A 21,993-nucleotide genomic window follows, 5' to 3' on the forward strand; every position below is an offset into this window, starting at 1 on the left:
GTGTTAATCCTGAAGTCCTGGCTACACTGGGGCTTGGTGGTAAGCGGAGAAGGAAGGCAAAGAAGACCCCCAGGCCCCTCGTCCCTGCCTGAGTTGTCAGGGTGGGGGCTCGGTTGTGTCCGGGAGACCTGGTTTCCCCCCTTAGTTTTAGTGGAGCCGTGCTCCAAGGAGGTCACGACTCAGGTAATGGTACCCCCTTCCTTTCCTTCCTCTTCATGGCATGGAACTGGCCTCTTAGCCACCTCTTCTGAAGTGCCAGGGCCCCCGGGAAGGGCCTGCTGCACCCTCTATACAACCATTCACTTACTGCACAAGTATTGAGTTCCTGCTGTATGCCCAGCCAGTGCACACGTCAGACCTGCCCCAGCCCAATCCGTGGGCCACTCAGGGTTACCCAGGGTCCCTTTCACTGGTCGAGATATATCAATGAGGATCTGGTAGGAGAGACCCCTCCCGCACCCCCCACACTCTGGCAGAAGCCTAGGCTGGGGTCTAATGTGGCCGAGGAGACCAGCTTAACCTCATGGGCCCCAGCAGCAGGCTTAGGCTCCAGAGGTCAGGATGTTATAAGCTAAGGGGTTGACGTGTTGAGAACTTCCAAAGTTCTCAGATTTCATTTTCATCATGAGAGTCATTTCTAGAAAAATAATGACCGAGGAATGGCCCAGTGTGTCATCGCCAGAAGACCCACCAAAATGTCATGATTGTCATGGGGCTGATTTGAATGTCTTTGGTGCTGAAATTATCATATGTATTTCCCTCGGAGACAGACTGATTCAAATCAGACTGATTATTTTTGCTTGGTCCCCCTTCCTCTCTTTCTGCCCTTTTCCCTTTGAAGCCCTCGCTCTCTTGCGTGGAGGTAATTGAGCTCATTTATTCGTGGTGACAGCGTTGCTGTCGTCGCGAGGGTTTTATTACTTGCTCCCTGGTAAGCCGAGCTCAGGCCTGGCGGTTGGGAATTTGGAAGCTGCCCAAGGCGCTGGAGGGCCCTGGCTTCCGGTGCTGCCGGACAGGACATGAGCTGGGCGAAGGAAGGTGTCAGTTCATTACAGGAAAAGCTCAAGGGAATCGATGCTGGAAAAATACTCCTGACAGCTCCCTTGCGTGTCTGAAATCCACTGAGGCCGAAGTACCGAGGCTCTAAGGGACCAGGAGTCCCTGTCATGGCCAGGGGAAGGCCCTCACTCTCTCACTGTGTGACTGCAAATCGGGCTTTGTGGGCCCTGGCTGGGGTCTGCGACTGACGCTACTCTGCAAGGAACAGGAACAGGGAGACTGAAGGCACCACGTCGTGGGCGTGTGCCGGACGCTGTCCGATCTCTAGCTTGGCTGTGTGTGACAAACACGCCGTTTCCATGATTCTCGGCCCTCAGTCTTTCAGTTTATAAACAGCGTGGCCTTGGTTTCTGTTAAATTCCCCAAATGTGGCCCCGTTCTTCCATCTCCTCGCTTCTGTGCCTGCCGTCCCTTGTCATTGCCTCGCTCAGAATCCACCTCAGTGCTGTCCTCAGCTCTGGGAAGTTTCTGGAAGGTTTCCCGACTTTCTTGGGTACCGTCCATCAGTCTCCCTCAAGGCTTCCTGGTGCTGTGTGTGGGTGCCGGCTGCTGCCGTCGGTGTGTTTCACTTATTTTTATGTCCCTCAGAACAGCAGCGATCAGTGTGCTGGGCACTGTTCTAGATGCTTCCCCATGTGTTACCTCACTGACCCTCGCAGCAGCTCCATGACCCCATTTTATACATGAAGAGATAGGTAGGGAACATTAGAGTGTCTAGGTCAGCGGTTCTTGTGGGGGTGATTCTACCCCCGTGATATCTGGCAATATCTGAGGACGTTTTTGGTTGTCACAGCTGGGGGTGCTACCGGGCGGACACCAGGGGAGCTGTCAGCATTCTGCAGTGCCCAGGATGGCCCACACAGGTGGTCCTGCCCCATGTCTTGGGTGGGGGGCAGAGGAAGGGGTGCTGTGAGGGCCGAGTCAGGATTTGAACCCAGTGCTCTCGTTTCTGAGCTCAGGCTTGGTTCACCTGTTCACCTGCTTACCTGCGCCTTTCATGGATTACGCAGCGTCTTTTACAAAGTGCCTTCTGTGTGGGGGCACTAAGGGCTAAAGTGCAGTGAGATGGGCCATGAAGAGCGGTGTCGCTGACCAGGCCCGTGGCCCCGGGAGAGCATTTCACTCCATGATATGCTGTTAGCCAAGGCTCTGGCAGGAAGCTCTTCCTTCCCGAGAGACACTGGACCCAGGCTGATCCAGGGCAAGCCTGCGGACGTGAGTCCGAACCTGGCCCTGCTGCCTCTTGGTTAAATCTCACCGTCGCTCACACCTTCCTAACGCGGTAATGCTTGCTCATGGCGACTGAGCACGCCAGACCCTTTTTCCGAGTCTGTGACAGACCGTGAGGAGTGGAATGTGGGGGCAGAAGCGTCACATTGTCATCACCTTGGCCGGGCGTCCTGCCCTGGGCTGCCCAGAGTGTCCTGTTAGAATGCCCACTGGGGCACATCAATGCTGTACTTGAATCTCCTCGCTCTCCTGTGAAGTCTAGTGGCCTGGGCCCGCAGCGCCTCAGGGACCCGGCCTCGCCCCGTCCGGTCTGATTTCTCCTTGCTCATTTTCCAGAAACATGCCTGGCTTCTGTCAGTGTGTGGCGTAGCACCTGAATGTGCTCCCCCCAGGGCTCCCCGAGTCGCCTCCCTCCTGCACTGCAGCCCCCTCCCCATGGCAGACATCAGAGGCTGGAATCCAGGTCTGCTGGGTGCTGCCTCCTCACTCCCCTCTGCACTGGACGCCCAGCGTCTTCTGTCCATCAGCACAGCGCTGACAAACAGTAGGCGCATAATAGAGACCCATGTGAGGATGATGGGGTCAAGGGTTAACTGGCCGGTTCCTCCACGCAGGCCAGGGAAGGTGTCCGGACACCTTTGCTGCACTTGTCACCGTGTGGGAGGGGACAGGACACCCCTTCTGTTCCTGTAGTCCCTTCCTGCAGGGATGCCCAGGTGGTTAGGACTCTGTCCTCCTGGTGTGAACGCTGGCCACGCTCCAGCCGGGTCTGAGCCTGCTCTCGCCATGCAGGTGTGTACTGGTGCTGGCGCTCCCGGCTGCTCTGCTCGGTGCCTGCCCCTTTCTCAGGCACATATATCTTCACACTGCGGAGCCCTGCAGGGCGATTTATCATCGCACATTAGCAGCTGCCCGCGGGGTGCATTCCTGAGAAAGCTACAGCTTTGAGATCACGGGGTGGAGGGTTTTCCCAGCATTCTGCCTATTGGAGGGAAGGCCAGGCACAGCCCCACTTGCACCATCGGGCACCCAGCTGGGGTGCCGCCCACTGAGGCTTCTTTGTTAGGGTCCTTTTTATTCTTGAGGCTCTGTTTTTAGACCTCTGGGCCACTTGTCTGGATTAGAGGGTGTTTCAGTGAACCCCGGCGAACAGGGCTGCCTCTGTGCACGAAGCACGAAGTCCCTGGGCTTCTAACCCCCACAGGGCTGGACACCGAGTCATAATGGGTGCAGCTCAGCTGACATAAACCTGGCTTGGAATCCAGTGGGTCTATAGCTCCTTGGGAGAGTCTCAGTGATGCTGGCTTTGAGCTTTGTGCCAACTCCTCCAGGATGGGACATCCAATTGTCCTGTGTGAGGGCCTTCCTGGACCCCTGATTGTCCCCCACGGTCATCTCCCCAGAGATCCTGACCAATCCTCGTGGTGGCCTCTCCAGGGCCGAGACCCTGACTTCTCCCATGTGACCTCCCTGGGCCTGGATATTCCATGTAGGTTCAAAACCAGAGACACTTGTCAAAATCTAATCGTCTGTTTTGCTCATGGGAAAACTTCAATCAATTTGGCACTTCTCTGATTCTGTTGTAAATAATGTGCATTGCTCCAAGTCTGAGTTTTGTCTTGAATTCTCTTGTCAGAGTAACAGTATTTCTATAACATGACCTACTGATGGGCTAACGCAGCCTAAGCCAAGCCCTGCGCGTCCATGTTAGGCTGCTGGTGCCTCGTGAGCTCCGAGCTGTGCTGGCCTCTGTGAGGTGACGCGCACGTGGCGGGGAGGGGAGGTCTGCCAGCGCCCACCGAAATTTACAGGATTAAAACTCCACTTCTGAGCGCTCGTCGTCAAGTTGAATTTAGTCCTTAAACCAGAGAGTTACTTATCGTTCAAAATGAAAATCATTACCTAGCCTGTAATTAAAATCTCAAATAAAGCAGAAACAGAATCCTTTCTTAGGAAAATGTGCTTTTCAGATATTCAGGATTACTCTGAGTTTTTCTCTCTGTAGCACCTCTGCAGTCGTTCCACAGGTTGCAGGCTCCCTTCCGGGTGACTTTGTTTTCCATTAAAGCCAAACCCCGAGAGGCCATGGTGTGGACAAGTTTAGCCAGGTGTCTCCTGTTCTTGATGTAATTTTTTCCGCAGAGCTGGGGCTTTTGAAGAGCAGGATTCGTGTGCCCGGCCCCTGGGCAGAGGGCACATGCATGCACAGCCGATGGGCCGTGGGGACTCCCCAGACCCACCCTGTGTTCCTTCTCAGGGCTCTGTTTACTTCCTGGGGCTGCTGCAACAAAGGGCCACAGACTGGGGGCAGAAACGTATTCTCTCAACTTCCTGGAGGCGAGTTCAAAATCAAGGTGTCGGCTGGCCCTCGCTCCCTCTGGAGGCTCTCGGGGACCATCCTTCCTGCCTCTTCGTAGCCTCTGGTGGCACCAGGTGGACCCCGGCCTTCCTCGCCTGTGGCTGTATCACGGCCACCTCTGCCTCTGTCCTCACATGGCGTCCTCCCTGTGTGTGTTCTGTGTCCCAATTTCCCTTTTCTTGTAAGGTATTGGATTAGGACCTGCCCCAGCCCAGTGTAATCTCATTTTAACTTTATCATGTCTGCTAGACCCTGTTTCTGAAGGTCCCATTCACAGGTACCAGGGCTCAGGACGTTAACATATGATTTTGGGGGACCCTCCTCAGGGCTCTGGTGGACAGCAGCCACTTCTTGTCAACCTACTTGTACAGTGTCCATCTGCTGGGTGGGAGACAGGTTTCTGTGGTTCGTTTTCCTTTTGAAGATCCAAACACAAGAGCACGGAAGTTCCCCACGTTTCACCCTGTCAGCTTCCTGGGGGTGGGGGGGGGTCGGAGGAGCTCGTGCAGGGCGTAGGTCAGCAGGGAGCAAAAGCGGACCCTGAGATGTCTGACCTTGGCTAGTGAAGTGACCCGAAGACAAGCCTCCTGCAGTGGGAACCTCCCTGTAACGTCACCTGTGACGCCATCAGAGGGGAGACAGGGTCCTTGGCCGGGTCCTGCCAGGTCCGTCACTGCAGGTTACTGAGTATCGGTGTGTGTGTATTGGGAGAACAGCTGCTGCTGCAGAAAGAGCCAGAACGCAGGCTCCATGAGAGCAGGGATGGGCTTGCCTCCTGTCTATTCCTCAGCTAGTGTACTGCGGCTGCTGTGACAAAGCCTCACAAACACGTGGCTTAAACAGCACCAGTTTCTTCTCTTACAGTTCCTTCTGGGGGCTCTGAGGGAGATGCTCTCCTTTCCAGCTTCTAGAGGCTGCCTTCACTCCTGGGCTCGTGGACCCATCCTCACCTCACTCCACTCTCTGCTTCCATCGTCCCAGCTCCAGGACCCTTGTCATTACCTTCGGGCCCCCAGTAACCCATGACCACCTCCCCGTCTCAAGACCCCTAACTGAATCACACCTGCGAAGCCTCTTCTGCAGTGTGACCTCACCTGTCCTCAGGGAGCAGGATGTGGACATCTTGGGGGCTCTGGTATTCTGCTGACCACGCCTGGCACCCAACTGGCTCTCAGTAACGATTTGTGGCAGGAGTGAGTGAAGTGTACCTTGGTCATGTGCACCGAGGTGTGGCTGGCTGTCCCCACTGCCTCTCTGAGAGCACAGCAGGGACGAGGGCCAGGGAGTTGCTGGGAGTCCAGTGTGAGCCCTGACCTGAGTGTGGAAACCTGACGTCCGGTCACCCACTCCTGAGCCCTTTCCCTGGTGTGGACAGATGGACGTTTGTAGCTTTTCTGGGGCGGGGGCCTGCGGGGCTGGGGTGGCCAGGCAGGACTCAGGTGGAGCTGCGGGCATGGGGGGCTAAGGGGAGCAGTTGGTGTTCTGAGGGCCATTCAGGTTCCCTGACTACAGCGGTGAATAAGGAATACGTGTTCCACCTGGACATGAATCTGTCCCAAGGCCCTGCCCCTCCTCCGGGCAGGAAGGGGAATTTGAACCACGGGGGCTGAGCTGTTGTCTTGCATGGATGATGGAGGTTTTAGTTAGCATTCCAGCTGCGTTTGGACACGTCGCTGTTTGAGAGTTGGCACGGTTTCCCTCTGAACGATAAAGCAGTGGGGCCGCCCCTTCCGAGCCTCGCAGCGACCAGCTGCCAACTTTTTTTTTTACACCCGCAGGTTGTTTCTCCCACCCAGGCCCAGCAGGAGCGAGCCCAGACCCTCAGCCCCTGTCCCCGCTCCTTTCCTCAGAGGGGTTGGAAGACCCGGACAATCTCTTAGGGCCACTGTGTACCTGACTTCGGGACGGGTTATCTTCTGTTCTCCCCACACTGAGAGGGCTGGTGGGGAGACTGCCCCTTTTCTGAAAGGAGAGGTCCCCAGTGTGATTCGGGCTGGGGCTGGCGGAGTCATGTGCCTGCTGGGACCTTCTGCCTGAAGCACTCGGACGTTAAAATGCCCACAGATTATTCAGAGCAGCCGGGTTCCAACCCTGAAATGTGTGGGTGACTCCCGGAAGAACAGCCAAAGCCGTGGATACGTCGGAATCGTTTTTTGTGTTTTTTTTTTTCTGTTTTTGTTATTTTTTGCTGCTGGAATGCAGTTTTTTATTTATATTTTTTAAAATGGGTGTGTCTGGGGTTCTGGGATTTGCTCCAAAGACAACAATGAAGCACCCCCTCCCTGAGAAGGCCCAGCCTAGGACAAGCCTGCAGTGGTCTGGGCTGGGGTGAGGGGGTGGGGGATGGGTCTGGGAGGGAAGGAGAGGGCCAGTGTCCAGGCTCCTCCACTGGGAGAGGGATGGGAAGGTGGCTTCAGGGCTGAGCCAGGAGGTGAGAAAGTCAAACAAAGCCAGAGGAGAGGTGTGAAGGGAGCTGGGGGAGGGGAGAGGGGCCACCACGGGGGTGCCCTGGGGTGGACCTAAGGCCTCCAGCCTTCAGTTGGTCAATAACAGAATGCCCGGTGCTCAGTTCAGAGCTTTGCAGAATGAGTTCAGTTCACCTGGACACCAGCCTCTTCGGTGCTAGGAGTAACTCCAGGGTAGGAAACAGAACTCCTGCCTCCACAGAGGGAGGGATTTACAGCCGGAGAAACTGAGGCACTGGTCAGGAGCTTGCTCCAGAAACCACTGTCCTTGGCAGTCGCGCCGGGGGTGGGGGGAGGACGTTTGCTGGAAGAGGGTGCTGAGGCCCTGGGTGGATGGGGCCGTTTTCATAGTGTTGAACCATTTCTAATGTAGCCGCCCGTTTTTGAAGACCCTGCAGTGGCCTTTGCGTTCGACCTTGAGCTCCCGGGCGGTGAATCCTCTGAGATGAGCCACACTGTGGATTGTGTCTGTGTCAGGACGAAGACCCCTGTCCATATCCTCACGTGCAGTGTGAAAACTGGGCTTCTGTGGGGCTCGGGGGGGGGGGGTCTCCAGGTCGGTGAGTTTGCTCTCTGACCCGACGGAGATTGTTCTGTGTGGTGTCCCGGGCCCCCGTCCTCTGCCTGACTCCTGCTCTTGAACTTCAGGCTGCATGGTGTGTTTGTGCTTCATCGGAAATTCGAGTTTTTCTAGTTCAAATCCCTGAGCTATTAGGACTAGAAGGCAATTGTCTCTTTTTTTATTAAAAAGCTTAAGTCGTTCAACCTGTCCAGCTCTTCCCCTCCTGTGACCATCTCAGCCCTCTTTCAGTCGGAGGGCCTGGCCTACAGATGCTCCCCCCGCCCCTCTCGGCTGGTCCGGGCCCTCTCACCTCTCCCCTCCTGGTCCCAGAGCCGTGCCCGCAGGCGATTCTGCAGCTGCTCTTGGCAGATGCTGGATGTGGGTTCACGGCCACTCCCTGGTTCCCACCCTGCTTTTCTCTCCCAGGCCTGCTTGCCTATCACACACCACACAACTGTGTGCACATACACAGACGTACATCACACATGCGTGCACATACACACACACATACTACACATCACACATACCACACATAATGTGCACACATACTACACACATGCACACACACCACACAGACACACACTACACATTGCACATAGGTGTACACACCATACATAGACACCACACACACCACACCTGTGTGCACACATGCGTACACACCACACTACATACCATACACATGTACACACCACAAGTGTACACACCACACACGTGTACACACCACACGTGTACACACAACATACCACACACGTGTACACACCACACACTACACACCACACACATGTACACACCACACACGTGTACACACCACACACATGCTCCTGCGCCTTCTCGCCCTTGGCCACGCCCTGCTCCCCTTCAGAGCTCTGTGGTGAAGCTGAGGCACTCCGCTATCCCCTTCCTTGTCCACAGACCTGACCAGCTGCACGCCCGTCACCCAGCATCCAGCCCCAACCCCTGGAATCCAGTGGCCAGGGCCATGGCCATCGTGTGCCCCTGCTAGGCGCTTTCTGTGCATGAGTGTTCGCTACACCCCTCTCTGCACATTCCACAAACATTCCTACAAAGCCCAGCTCCAAGGCTCCATACCCAGGCATTATTTTTTCACTCTATTTCCTTTATTTTTAAAGACTATTTTTGGTTACATACAAAAGCATGGTAAGATTTATACACAGTGCCGGGCCTCAGTTCCTCGTCTGTAAGATGGGGGCACACAGAGCTCCCACAGCAGGGGCTATGATGGTTAGTGCAGTAACCAACCCAGTAAGGGCTCAGCCAGTTCCACCGTGTGCTCCATGCTCCATAACCCCTGCTCTTAGCAGGCGCCCTGCAGGGGAGCCCTTGCTTTAAGCCTATGTAGCCGGGCTTCTTCAGGAGACTCCGCTTCTCAAACCAAGGGTCTGTGGCTCTGATACTGCGACCTGGGGTCTCTGGGCAGGCAGGTAGCATCTCCTCACCCCCCAGCCTCAAGCCTGGTGTGGGACAGGCATCCAGTGATGGGGATTGGTTCCTGAAAGCTATTTTGTAGTTAAAAATGTTTTTTGGGGGAGGGAGTCTTTTCCAAAACTTGTGTTGGGGGTCCTGCATTTGCAGCCCTCTCCTGTCACCTACGGGGGGTGGTGGCACACTGCTTGCATTATTAAACAAGGCTATAAGTTTGCCCAGGTGAACCCTATCCTTGACGTGGGGGCAGGACCAGCCATTGTAATGGGGGGGGTAGGAGGAGGGGGGATTTCCCCACGTTTAGAGGGACCCAGAGCAAGCATTTGACTCTAAGCAGGATACTAACGTAAGGAGAAGCCCAAATTTATTTTGAATGAGTTCTAGAAAAGAAAAGATAACGTTGAATCTTGATATTATGCACCTCTGAGAACATTGATTTCATTAAACTAGTGTTTCTTTTAAGAGCTGTAGAAAAAATTAAAGATGTGGGGCTCACTAAATTTGATCCAAATTATTTACCTAAAGTAAGATAATTTTAAGAATTACACACTGTCATAGCCCATCTCTTCCCAACTCCGGTCAGAGTTGTCAAGTTGGTGGTTTGAATTGGGCCGTGGTGGTGGTGGTGTGTGTGTGGGGGGGGTATGTGCACCATGGAAATGGGCCAAAGCTACAAATCAGGGCTTCCCCCACTCCATTCCCCCTGAGGGCTGGCTCTTAGGACTCACAGACGCTCCACTGCATAGAGTATGTACATTTAAGGGAAAACATAAGTGGGTTAATGTGCAGTTTAAACAAAGATGGAGTGAGTACTGTGGGGAGTGCCCCAGCATGGGGTTGCAGGAGACCCTGCCAAGGTGCCACAGATGGGGATCGGGGGTCGGCCTGAATGAAGGTCCGGAACCTCGAGGTGAGAGCCTCTCCCAGCTGACCCAGTTCGTCTGAAACCTGAACGCTCAGAGTTCACACTGCCTTTGTAAAAGAGGCGTGTTTAACTGTAGAATCAATTCTTCATTTATTACGTCAGCATATTTCCAGCACCGTTTGAATGAAATACATGAATCGTGTTGGTGTCACACTGCTGTGCAAGCATTCATCATTGGCTTGGAATTGGGGAAATCCTGGCGTGGATATGACTTTATTCCAGGAGCAGTCGTCAAGTACCTACTGTGTCCGGCGGTCGGGGGCACCCTCTGTGCCAGGCGGTCATCGTATGCCCTACACACAGGAGGCATTCGTCAGGCACCTACTGTGTGCTGAATCTTCTTAGACTTGGCCCCAAAACAGACCCTACCCTGCCCCAGAACCCAGGGAAACAGTTGCCGGGAACTTGCACAACAGGCGTCATCCTGGAGCTGGGACCAGCAGTCTCTAGAGGGGTGATTCTGGGCCCATCAGAGTCTCGTGGGCGCCCAGGTGGGTGGTGAAGCCTTGCAAAGGGGGGTGTACCCGAGGGGGGCGGCATCACGGCACAGGGGAGACACCCCCGGAAGCTGGTGGAGAGGACGCCAGGCCCAGAGAAAGATGGTCCCGTTGGGTTATGATTGATAGTGGTGAACACCTACCCAGCATGTACGGGGCCACCTACATTAGCCTCTTGAACCCCCCCAACCACCCTGCGAGGAGGGAGACGGCTGGCGTGCAAGGTGGGCGAGTGTAGACGAGCTGGGCAGGTGGCTGAGGGCCGGCCCCGAGGGGGAGGGCAGTCAGACTTCATGGAGCAGCATTCTGAAGAGCGGTGTCATGTGGAGAGCGAGCAGGTCTGTAAGTCGGTGGGTGGGCAGCTGGCGTGCCTGCAGGGGCCCGAGAGGAGGGTGCTGCGGTGGTGCAGATGGGGGTGACGAAAACGGGTGTAGGCGGCAGTGGAGATGAGTGACCTGGGACTCTGGAGATGGCATTGATGGGACAAAAGGAGAAGGGGAGTGGGATGGCCCCCAGGTTCTTGGTTTGCCTCTCTGGATAGGTGGTGGGACCCTCCTCCAGGTGGGAGGACCCCAACGGTAGCAGCTTGGCGAGGTCTGGGTGGGGGAGAGGAAACCAGGGGAGAAGCAGTTGGATTGGTGGGTGTGGGGCCCAGCGGCATGGTGGGGTGCTCCACCCCTTACTGGCTGGTGGAAAAGGCCTGGAAGCGTGTCTCCCAAGGGCAGAGAACACAGATGTTCCGGAATTGAACGGAGAGCCCACTCAGTTGGTGTTCAGCGCTTTCTTCTATCTGGGCCGAGGTGGCAGGTGGCCTTTTAGAGGACATGAAGGCCAGAGGAGAGGGAGCCCTCAGGCACGTAGGTGAGAGGTGGAGCGAGTTCAGACTTCCCAGCCCACAGCGAAGGCAGAGCTTGTCGAGGCGGGGCTGTTGGTGGGGGCTTCGCCTTCATCCAGGTGACCATGGACCACCTGACCAGAGCCGGGTGGTAGGATTCTGGAACACCACAGGGCGGAGTGCGTGGGAAAGGCCGTGCTGGCCTCTCTTTGTTTGCCGTCACGGTTTGGGGAGCGCACCCCACCCTGTCCTCTCACGGTGGCTTTATTACACCAGAATATGCTGTACTTGGCCACGGACATGCCAAGCTGGAACTTGGAAAGCAAACACTCCTAAATGTCACAGATATTTTAAAAGTAGAGATTAGAGAACTTGAAGTGTACGAAGGACAAATACGCCTTAAGCTAAGCATTTGAAATTAATGCACAGACTTTAAGAAGGCTGCAGGCCGCCCACCTGGAGAAGAGGCCAGGAGCGCTGATTGGAGTGTGTGAGGGCGTGAATGCATGTGGGTGTGCAAGTGTGTGCGTGTGTGTGACTGAGGGTGTATATAAGCGTGTAAGTGCAGGTGTAGATGTGAATGTGCGTGTGAGACCAACAGTCAGAGAGAAAAATGAGCACAGGAATTATCAGGCAGTTCAAAGAAAAGGAAACAGACGTTGCCAATAAAATGTGAAAAGGTGCTGAGCCTCATAAATAAATGCAAATAAAACACCTTTGAGATTAAACTGTCAGAAATGCAAAATATTGTGCATATTGGGCGTCCCTGGTGTTGGTGAGGGCACGTACGTTTGTGCACCCTTTGCGGAGGGTACCTTGAAAACGTCTATCAGAATGTAAACTGTGTGTACCCTTTGGTTCAGCCCTTTAGGAATTGTCTCAAGAGAGATATTCTTAAAACACACCACGGATGCATATTGAAAAGTTATCTGCAGTAGAAGAGAACTCTGAGCAGCCTGCATGCCCATCAATAATGGAACGAGGAATGTCAGTGATTTCAATTTCGATGTGGTGCCCTGACGGGATACCATGCAGGTGTTAAAAAGAAAGGTGGACGTCTGCGTGCTGGCAGCAGGACCTGCTGGGCACATAAGTGAGCAAAGTAGGCACGTGCCAGATGATGAGCAGGGGTGTGCAGCTCACGTGATTTTCCCCTGGGGGGGTGCACAAGAAACTGCTTCAGATTTTTACTCTTCATGCCATGCTTTTTGTAGTTTGTTTTTAAGTATGCGAATGTAATATTTTATTTAAATGCATTCATTTAAAAATCAGTAACTGACAAAAAACATGGGAGCTGGGGAATTTCTGCTTCTTAGAAGCTCCTGATGGTCTGCAGGTCTTTGAGGGGGCCGGCAGTGTCCACCTGGTGTGGCAGAGGTGGGCACGGCATGTGGGTTGGGGGCCGTCATCCCTGTCCAGGGGAGCGGGGATCGCCCAACCAGACTGCTGCTGCCAGATGGTGGTGGCCAGCTGAGAATCAGGTGCTGAGTGTAGCGTCCCTTTGGGGAGCACGGGGACCCTCTCAGCTCACCGGGTTCTGGGCACTCTGGGTCCGACAGACCTCAGAGGCAGAAGTGGTCGCTTGGGCTGCTTGATCAGTCTCTCTGGGGAAGCTTCCAGAACCCTTCTGTCCTGAGGGATTAGGCTGTGGGTAGGACAATGGAGCACGGTGGCACCTGCCTTCAGTGAGCGCACAGGCCGATAGGAGAAACAGACGTGATTAAACATGAAGTGGAGTCCAGCATTGGCCAGGCTGGGGGCAGAGTGCTGCTTGAGAGGCAGTGGGGACGGCGGCGCGGCAGGAGGCCAGCCTTGGAGGTGGCCCTGTGGGGCACAGTGTGACCCCGGTGTGTCTGGAATCTGGGTCAAGGTTCTGATGTGCTGACGTGTTGCACCAGGCAGGGGTGTGGGGAGGAGCCGTGAGGCCCTCTCGTTATTCCAATTATTTCCAGGTATTTCTCTTGTAAGAGAGAGCCTGGCTCAGCCAGCTCGGTGTTCAGAACGGATTGGATGCTGAGAAGCGCTCCTGGCTGCACATTCCTCTGCCCCCTGGAGTAGGCCTGGGACAGGGACAGGGCTAGTGTGACTCAGTCACCTGATGCATTCAGGGGGTGCTTAAGGGGACCCTCTGACCCCCCATCCTTAGATCGTGCACCAGGAGCTGGGGGCCATGGTTCCAATGATAACAACACACGTACAATTGCAGCCCGACTGCCGTGCTCCTGAGCTGACTCCCGCATCTCGAACCTCGGCCCCGGCGTCCTCGTTCCTCTTGGCAGCGGATTTCGTAGCCATATTTCCGGGGCCCTGGGGCCTGGCTTGCTGCTTCCTGGGCCAGCCGTGTCACCTCCTCTCGTCCCCACCCTTGTCCTGCAGGAGAGCACTGCGAGCTGAACGCACGCTCGGGCCGTTGTGCTAATGGCGTGTGCAAGAACGGGGGCACCTGCGTGAACCTGCTCATCGGCGGCTTCCACTGCGTGTGCCCTCCCGGCGAGTTCGAGAGGCCCTACTGTGAGGTGACCACCAGGAGCTTCCCGCCCCAGTCCTTCGTCACCTTCCGAGGCCTCAGGCAGCGTTTCCACTTCACCATCTCCCTCACGTAAGTGGGGCCCCTGCCGTGTCCACATGCAGCTCCTGTGGTTGGAGCCTTACGGACGCAGTGCGTTGCGTCTCCACATGTCTCGTCCTTCTAGATGACGACAAAAGCGTCGCCTGCTGGTGACCTTGGGGAGTTGAGCAGCTCTGCTCAGTGCTGGCGGCAGGACTGGCAACTGAATTTGTAGGGCCCCATGCAAATGGAGGCAGTGGGGCCCCTTGTTCCAAAATTAAGAATTTCAAGTTGGCACCAGCAGAACATGAAGCGAGGCGTGGGGTCCTGTGTGACGGATTGCCTGGGTCACACACCGTGAGCAGCCCTAGCTGTCTGGTCCTGCTCACTGGCCAACACGGGCATCATGACACCCAGGTGGCCTGAGGCGGAGGGAAGTGGGACCAGCAGGCTTGGCACCAGGCAGACTCAGCTTGGGTTCCTGCTTTGCTGCCCACAAGCTGGATAACCAAGAGGGGCTGCCCGACCCCTTTCAGCCCAGGTTCCTTAGTCTGTCATACAAGGAGGCAGGCTTATGGTGTGTTACGGTCGTTACTATATTTTTGCATTGTTTTTTTAGATTTAATTTTTAAAAATCTGTCATTTCCATCTTGAAGATTTCTGTCAAGTTTGACTTAGAAGAGTGAGTAGTGTTATATTTGGTTGGTTGTGCCGGTGTCTGCAGGGCCCCTTGGGGAGTACAGGGCCTCCTGCCACAGGCTTGTGACACATTGGGGGCCACACAGTGATGTGGAGCGTGTGTGGCCGTGTGTGCTCTGGTGACACCAGCACGTGCTTACTGAGCCGCTGTCGTGTGAGGGCTGCTCTGGGTAGCAGAGACAATCCAGACGTGCCTCTGGAAATGACTCCAGGGGCCTTAGAATCGAGCAGGAGCACCTTGATGTCTGTTCTGAGAAGGAGAGAGCCCCTCAGGACGCAGGCGGAGCTCACGGTCACCTCCTCTGGGGAGGCTGCAGTTACGTCCCAGTAAGCCACGAAGCCAGTTCTTCAGGCCTGGGACATCGAAATGCCTGTGTTCAGGCTGGCTGACATCTCCAGGGGGACGTCCCCCATGTGCCCCACACTCAGCAGGTCTGAGAGGAACCCCTGTGTCGGTCCCATCGCTGAGCCCTGTCTGCAGAGGGGCCCGAGGGGGCAGGCCCTCCCTGGCCTCTTCCCCACCCTTGCTCGTAGGCAGGTCCTGTCTGTCCCTGGACCTCATGTCTCCCACTTCTGGCCTTTTCTCTCCTTCCCAGCCCCCAGCACATCGGCCCCTCCCACCCTCCTCTCCCCCTGGTGACACTGACTGCGACAGCGTTGGTGTCCTCCTCTTTCAGCCTGAGAGGTCCATTCCTGTGGACCATCCTGCGGGGCGGGGCCTGCCTGCTTCCTGGGGTTAAGCCCAAGCTTCTGAAGGTGCATCGGGCCCTCTGCGGCCTGACCCCTGGTGACCCCCAATTCTGGCACCTTGAGCCCCGTGACATGGCCGCCCTCACCTCTTTGTGGTTCTCTGAACCTGCCCAGCCTTGCTCAGCCCGTTTCCTCACCCCCTTCTGCTGGCCTGGCCCCTCCTGCTGCTTCCTTCAGGAAGCCCTCCTGACCCAGACCGGCTGATGCCTACATTCCAGCGCTGGCTGGGTAGTGGGGCACTGCCCACTTGTCTGCTGTCTTCAGCCTGTGACGTCCCTGCTTGTGGGCTCAGGCCACCGTCCACCCTGACTGCCCACAAAGGTCCTGATGGGGGTACTCGGTTAACATGGGGGCTTGAATTGTTGGCGGGATTTCTACATTGTGGTTGAAGTTTTGCTGTGAACCCATCCTTCATGCAAGCTCATTGGGTGGGAACTCACGCCGGATTTCCCGATTCTGACTTTTGTCCTGGTTGTCAGATTATTTGATTGTGCTGAAGTCTCCACAGCAGATGCCTATACTTTTTGAAAACTTTTAATGGTGGGATCTCCTGGCTGGTGTTTCTAGATTCAGGGCCCGGGAGGGAGAGCCGTACTTGTCATTGTCACCATGCTGAGGGCCAGCTCTCTGTTCATGCCTATTCACCTGCTGGCCTGAAGCTCCGCAGGCACTTTTCATCCTGTGTCCCAAGGTGACCGACCACAGGTCCTCGTGCCGGAGGTGGGCAGGCCCATGGCAAACCTGCCGGAAACAGACACAGGAAATCTGCTGGCTTCAGACTCAGAGAGAAACTAAAAAATAAAATGTTTAATGAAATGTCCACGTAACGTGACGTTATGTTCACTTGCTTGTCAAATATAGATTTTTAGATAATTACACTTGGCAGCAGTTTATGGATGATTTCTGATAAGCGTGACAGAAGCTAAAGTGTGAGGGCCACTGCTAAATCAGTGAGTGTTTTGTAGGGAATCACCTCAAAAGCAAAATCATAAAACTTGGACAGAAGAACAGATACACTTCGGCGGTGGGGGGGGGGTTCTTTGGGGTGGGGCCTGGAAGGAGCTGGGGCCCCCTGTGTTTCCTGAGGGGCGCACCGTGAGAAAGGTGGGCAGGGGCACCGCCGAGCGGGCTTTTGTTTCAGGCAGTTTCTTTCCAGGCTGCTTCTCCTCTTTCTAGTTTCTGTTTGCCAAGTGCCTGCACTCCTGGCCACTCCGAGTTCCCAGCTGCCTCTCCTCCCCTCCTCCCTGCCCCATCCTTTGTTCTCTCCTTTCCTGGCCCCCTCACCAAGCCTCTGGCTCTGTTTCTGGCCTTTCCTCTTCTCACTTGCACTGTTCAGACCTTCTCCTTGGCCCTGGGTCCCTTCTGCAGCCCTCCCTCTTTAGCAGTGGATGGGTACTTGCCGAGAGAGAGCCATGCGGGGGCCATAACACGCCAGCTCCCACCGTGGTCCAACAAGAGACCTACAACCTACAACCGTGAGACCTGCCAGAGAGAACAGGGTGTGACCCAGCGAGTCCGGAGTCTTAGAAAACAAGCCTGGTGTTGAGTTGATCCCAGGCTTTATTCAGCTCCCTTCCTACCTGCTCACTCCACACCCAAAGCACCCACTTTGCTGTGCAGGTATTTTTTCTTTAGAGTTTGTCATCAGTTCTTGCTGCATTCTAAACAAAGGGGATTCAAGGTCTGGACAGGAATTGTCGGTTTTACGTAATTCTAGGGAAAGGCTGAGGTCAGATGCCTGAGGCTGGTTCCGACAGACTCCTGCTGCAGGAAAATGGATAAACCAGCCTTGAATCAAAGCAAAGAATTTCCCCCACTTAATCTCCGATGAGAGCGACATCCAGCTAATGCAGGAAATAGTCCCAACTTCATTCAGGAGGTTTGATGGGTTCTCTGTAACTGGGCGTGGGGGGCTGTTGTGGCGCCTCTGTGTCTGAAGACCCCCGTCAGGGACCCTCGGGTCTGATGAGGCAGCTTCCTCAGGCCCGGACTGGGCGTGGGGTGGGGGTGGGAGGACTTCTGAGAATGTTTATCTCTTGGCAGAGTAAGTGGGTTTTACTCTTTGAATTCGTACAGTCTGATAAGCCTTCATTTTCACTTGCCTTCCTCCAATTTGTCCAGCACTTCATTCATTAAGCACTTATGTGGACCAGACCCTGTTTGCGGCTCCACAGTGCAGCAGTGAGTGAGTTACGCTCCCTCCCCTTCAGGACCACATGTTCTTATAAAGATAATTTCAGAAATATACTGAGGGATGTGATAGACAGATGGGGTGGGAGGCACAATTTTGATGAAACGAGTTAGAGAAAGTGCAATGGGGTGGCCCCTGAGAGAGCTGCAGAACCAGGCAAGACCTTTCTGGCAGAGGCAGCAGCAGGTGCAAAGGCCCCGGGGCAGGGAAGAGTGTAGTGTTTGGAGTGGAAGGATGCAGTGTGGCTGGAGTGTGGGGGTGGAGACAAAGGGCCCTGTGGTGGTCATTGGCTCCATCCTTCTTGTGCAAGAAGGAACTGCGTGTCCCTGTGCTCTGGCACACTTTCGTGGGATTGCTTCCTGTGGTAGAAGATATCTGTATATGTTTTCTGTCCAAGCTTCTCTAATTGGCATAGTGGCTGTGTCGTCCCTCCTAGAACATTGTGCAAGTGTAATATTTTCACGTCACACAGGCCATGGTGACCAAATTCCTTCATGGAACCGGTTTGCCTCTTCTAGAAAAGAATATCGCTAATTGGGTTTTATGGGCTATCAGTTCCTAATGAGAAGAATGAGTGCCCGGGACCCGTCTTTCCTGTGTGGCCCCTTGCCTCCTCCTCTTCTGGCTGACCTTGTCACACCCGGGCAGCCTGCACACCTTCTGTGTGGGGGTCAGTCAGTGTGTGACATGCTTCTGCTTGGGCCTGCAGGTTTGCCACACAGGAGAGGAATGCTCTGCTGCTTTATAACGGCCGCTTCAATGAGAAGCATGACTTCATCGCCCTGGAGATTGTGGACGAGCAGGTGCAGCTCACCTTCTCGGCAGGTAGGGCCTCTTTGTGGGAAGAGCAGTGTTCTGAGCGCTGTCACGGGTTACACGCTTGGTGGGTTAAAGCCACCCTACTCTGTGTAGCACCTCCAAGCATGCTTACCCGTCATCCCCTGGTTGCACGTCCAGGAATCCGTCCTGTGGCAGGAATCCAGACTGCACAAAGATGTCCGTCGCAGTGCTATTTATAATGCTGAAAATACGGAGCACGCAGCTCAGATTTCCGAAACTGGGGAGTTACTGAAGTGTGGGACGTTCATCCAGGCTGTCAAAAGGACTTTTAGCCGTCGTGGTCCACTAACCTCTGTTTCTCTCTGGATTTTCCCCTCCCCACAGGCGAGACCACGACGACAGTGGCACCGCAGGTTCCCGGGGGCGTGAGTGATGGGCAGTGGCACTCCGTGCAGGTGCAGTATTACAACAAGGTAGGATGGGGCGCTCTTCCCAAGGGCTCCGGGCTGCCAGAGGTGGGGCCCTGGCGGTGTTTCTGTCCTAAGACATATATACTCTGAAATTGGAAAAAAAAAAGTATGCTGGTTGAAACAGTTACTTAGGAAATGAGCATTTGTTGAGGGTCTGTGTAAACATACCCAAGCCCTGTGCTGGGCGCGATACTCCCCCAGGGAGCTCTGGGCCTGGGAGGGGGACACGGGGACCAGAGATCACCCTACACCTGGGAAGGGCTCAGAAAGAGTTCATTCACGGCGGCTGCCTTGGCCCAAGTCATTACTGGAGGCTAAAATTCCAGGCCATTCAAACACAGCTTCAATGCCGAAATCGTCCACTGTGCCCGGATGTAACCCGAGCGTCAGAAGGTCTCGGAGGAAATGCTGGGAAGGTGTGGGCATTTTTGGTTTCGTTTTGTTTGGCTGTTTACTGGCTTGTAAGGAAACACGTTGTTGGTTTTTGCATCGAAATGCCCAGCTCGCTCTCTCTGTTTCTGTGATCTTGCCAAGCACTCTCCTTCCTGGGAAACTCAGGGCGCCTCCTGCAGTGGGTCTCGTTGGCCTTGTGCCCTCCTCCCCCCAAGGTGTCCACAGGGCTGGCCTGGCCTCGCTGGCACCTGAGGGCTTCTCTCGGTAAGAAGTAGATCATGGAGGGAGGGCGTTTTCTGCCCTTCACGCCCACTGCATTTCTGTGTTCTGACACACCGGTGATTGGTGTCTACCTCCCACCACTTTGGCCTGAGGTCCTGTGTCGTCCAAGCCCCTCCCTCTCACTCTCCTCTCCCCAGTCTGTCATCGGCTATCCCTCTGCCTCCCTGGGGCTCCCCTTTATACCTGGCCTGCCCTGGATATCACTTCCCAGGGTCCCCAAACAGGCTCCCAGCAGTGATGACCCTGCACGGTGACCATTGTTTTCATCCCATGTCCCTGACCTTTGGCCAGGTCCTGACCCACATGTGACCTCTAGGTCTTATTCACCATGAGGGTGAGACGAGGTCCTGGAGGGCTCAGGGGAGCGGGTCTGACGTGACGCGGGAGGTTACGGGGGTTTTGAGGACTAAGCAGAGCCTGGGATGGGGCCCGGCTACCGCAGCCACCGTGAACACCCGCTGTCCTGTTCTGTTGTCTCCCCAGGCGGGGAGGTGGGGGGCCGTGGCCATGTACCATTGCTGCTGAAAGGGTGTGTGAGTGAGGAAAGGAGGGGGGTTGGGCTCAGTGGCTGGGCAAACGGGAGACACCAGACCTCTGCAGACGCAGATGTGTGTGCCTTGATTGCCTCGGCTCAAGGACGCGCGTCTTCTGAAGTGTGGCCCTCGTGGCAGCTGGGACCATTAGTAGCCCGTGTGAGGTGCACCCACTTGCCACTCACCTGGAGAAGCAGCCAGGGGCAGGGCGGCCCCTCGGTCCCTCCACCCTCATGTCTACCCTCTCGGGGACCTGCGAGGGGAGGCAAAGGTGGGATTTCTCTCCTCGGCACCTTAGCCCACACGACCTGCTTTGCCAGTTGGTACCCAGGGGCCTCTCACACCTGTTTCAGCTGCTTGGGAGCATGGCTTCTCGCCTCTTGAGATGTCCTCCGGGTTTCCCCCAGTGAATTTTTCTGTCCCCAACCTGCACTGTAGGTTGGACCATTTCTGCCCCTGGTCTCTCACCCTGGAGAAAGTCTGTCCTGCAAGCCGTTCTGTCACGATACGGTGGCCAAGGGACAGCAGCTCTCCTGGGCACAGGTAAAAGGACCATGCCCCTGTGTCCTGGAAGGTTATGAGCCCCCGAGGGCAGGGCCATGCCCTGTGCACCTCACTGTCCCCATAGCAGGGGACACAGTCCCCCTGAGCTCAGGGACTCTTCTGTCTGACGTCAGGGCCTGACTGGGCTCCAGCAGCAGGACAGACAGGCGGACAGATTGGGCTGTGATCTCATGTCTCTGTTCTCGTCATCAGGACAGCTTTCTGGGCTCCGGGCAGGGCTGACAAGGACACTTGTGGGCAGCAGAGTTCCTGTGAGGATGACCCCTCATGGCCCAAGGATGGGCACCAGGGACCAGTGATCTCCGTGGTGTATGCCTCCCGGAGGCTGAGTGCCCGGCTGGTGCAGGCCAGTCGCGATGGACCGGGAGACCGTCTGCGGCCCGTGCTCTATGTCGGGAACCAAGAAAGCACATGAGCTGCATTGTCTGTTCTGCTGTGTCTCCCAGGTCCAGCTAAAGGCGTTTGGCTGTGGCCAAGTCAGCCTTGGTTTCCCCATCAGAGCGCCTGCACGTAGCGTTTCCCTAATGGTACTAATGGCTGTAGCAATAGCATGTCACCGTTGAGCAGGAACGGGATCCCTGGCTTGGCCACCCTTGCTGGCATCTTAATGTATCGTCCTTGGCCACCCATGGCTTTGCACACAGGGAGTGTCAGCCAGGCACCTGCCTACTGGTAGTGACCCCCTGGGGAACACCGAGGACCCCGGGGTGTCCCGAGGGAGGAGGGGCCTCACAGAGACGACAGGCAGGTGGAGGGGGACCTGCACCATCCCCGCTTCCGTCTCCAAGGCTGGCCTTTCAGCGGCGCCTGAGTGGGCCCTCAGTGCAGGATTAGGCCCTTCCTCTCCCGGAGCCCAGCTATTTCCTCTCTCGCCCGAGGTTATTTTATGGAAGAAACCAAGCAGTTTGCTCTGTCTCTTGAGGGCTCCTTATGTGGTTTGCCTGGGCCCCACAACAGGGCAGTGCTCACAGAGACTGTACACTTCTGCCTCCTAGGGCTGAGATGTTTCTAGGGGACTTCTGTCTCAGTGCTTCTCCAGACACAGTGACAGCCCGGGCAGGGTTCACAGGTCGAGAACACACTTGGGGGTGCGGGAGGACTGCCCACCGAAGTCACGACCCTGCCAGGATGACAAGAAGGGAAGGCAACTCTAGAAATGGTTCGTGAGGGGAAGCCACTCTGCTCCCTGGGCATCCACGCCGGCTCTGGTCCTCGGAGCGGACCCACTGCCGGGCTGACCGTGGTGGGGTGGCCCCACTCCCCGGGGCAGCAGCCTTCCCAGAGCCCACTGTGCCCGCTGAGCCTGCCCCACCTGGTTCCTTTTTATTAAGACAATGTATCTGAATAATTCGGCCCACGGCCGTGCAGGGGGATAGAAACATCCACAGTCAGAACCCCCCCACTTCTC

General features: G+C 55.7%; 1 protein-coding gene across 1 annotated transcript in view; it reads left to right on the forward strand.

Annotated features, from left to right (window-relative positions):
- The window catches only part of CELSR1 (cadherin EGF LAG seven-pass G-type receptor 1), a gene marked incomplete at its 5' end in the record, with an annotated part of 132,213 nt that overhangs the window by 50,866 nt on the left and 59,354 nt on the right, over positions 1–21,993 (forward strand). Inside the window, 3 exons of the mRNA XM_081060677.1 lie at positions 13,752–13,974; positions 18,273–18,388; positions 18,728–18,816. Coding sequence (XP_080916803.1) covers positions 13,752–13,974; positions 18,273–18,388; positions 18,728–18,816 — 428 coding nt within the window. The remainder of the gene's footprint in view (positions 1–13,751; positions 13,975–18,272; positions 18,389–18,727; positions 18,817–21,993) is intronic.

Source organism: Rhinolophus hipposideros, assembly GCF_964194185.1.
Source record: "Rhinolophus hipposideros genome assembly, chromosome: 9".
In the NCBI taxonomy this organism is placed as follows: domain Eukaryota; kingdom Metazoa; phylum Chordata; class Mammalia; order Chiroptera; family Rhinolophidae; genus Rhinolophus; species Rhinolophus hipposideros.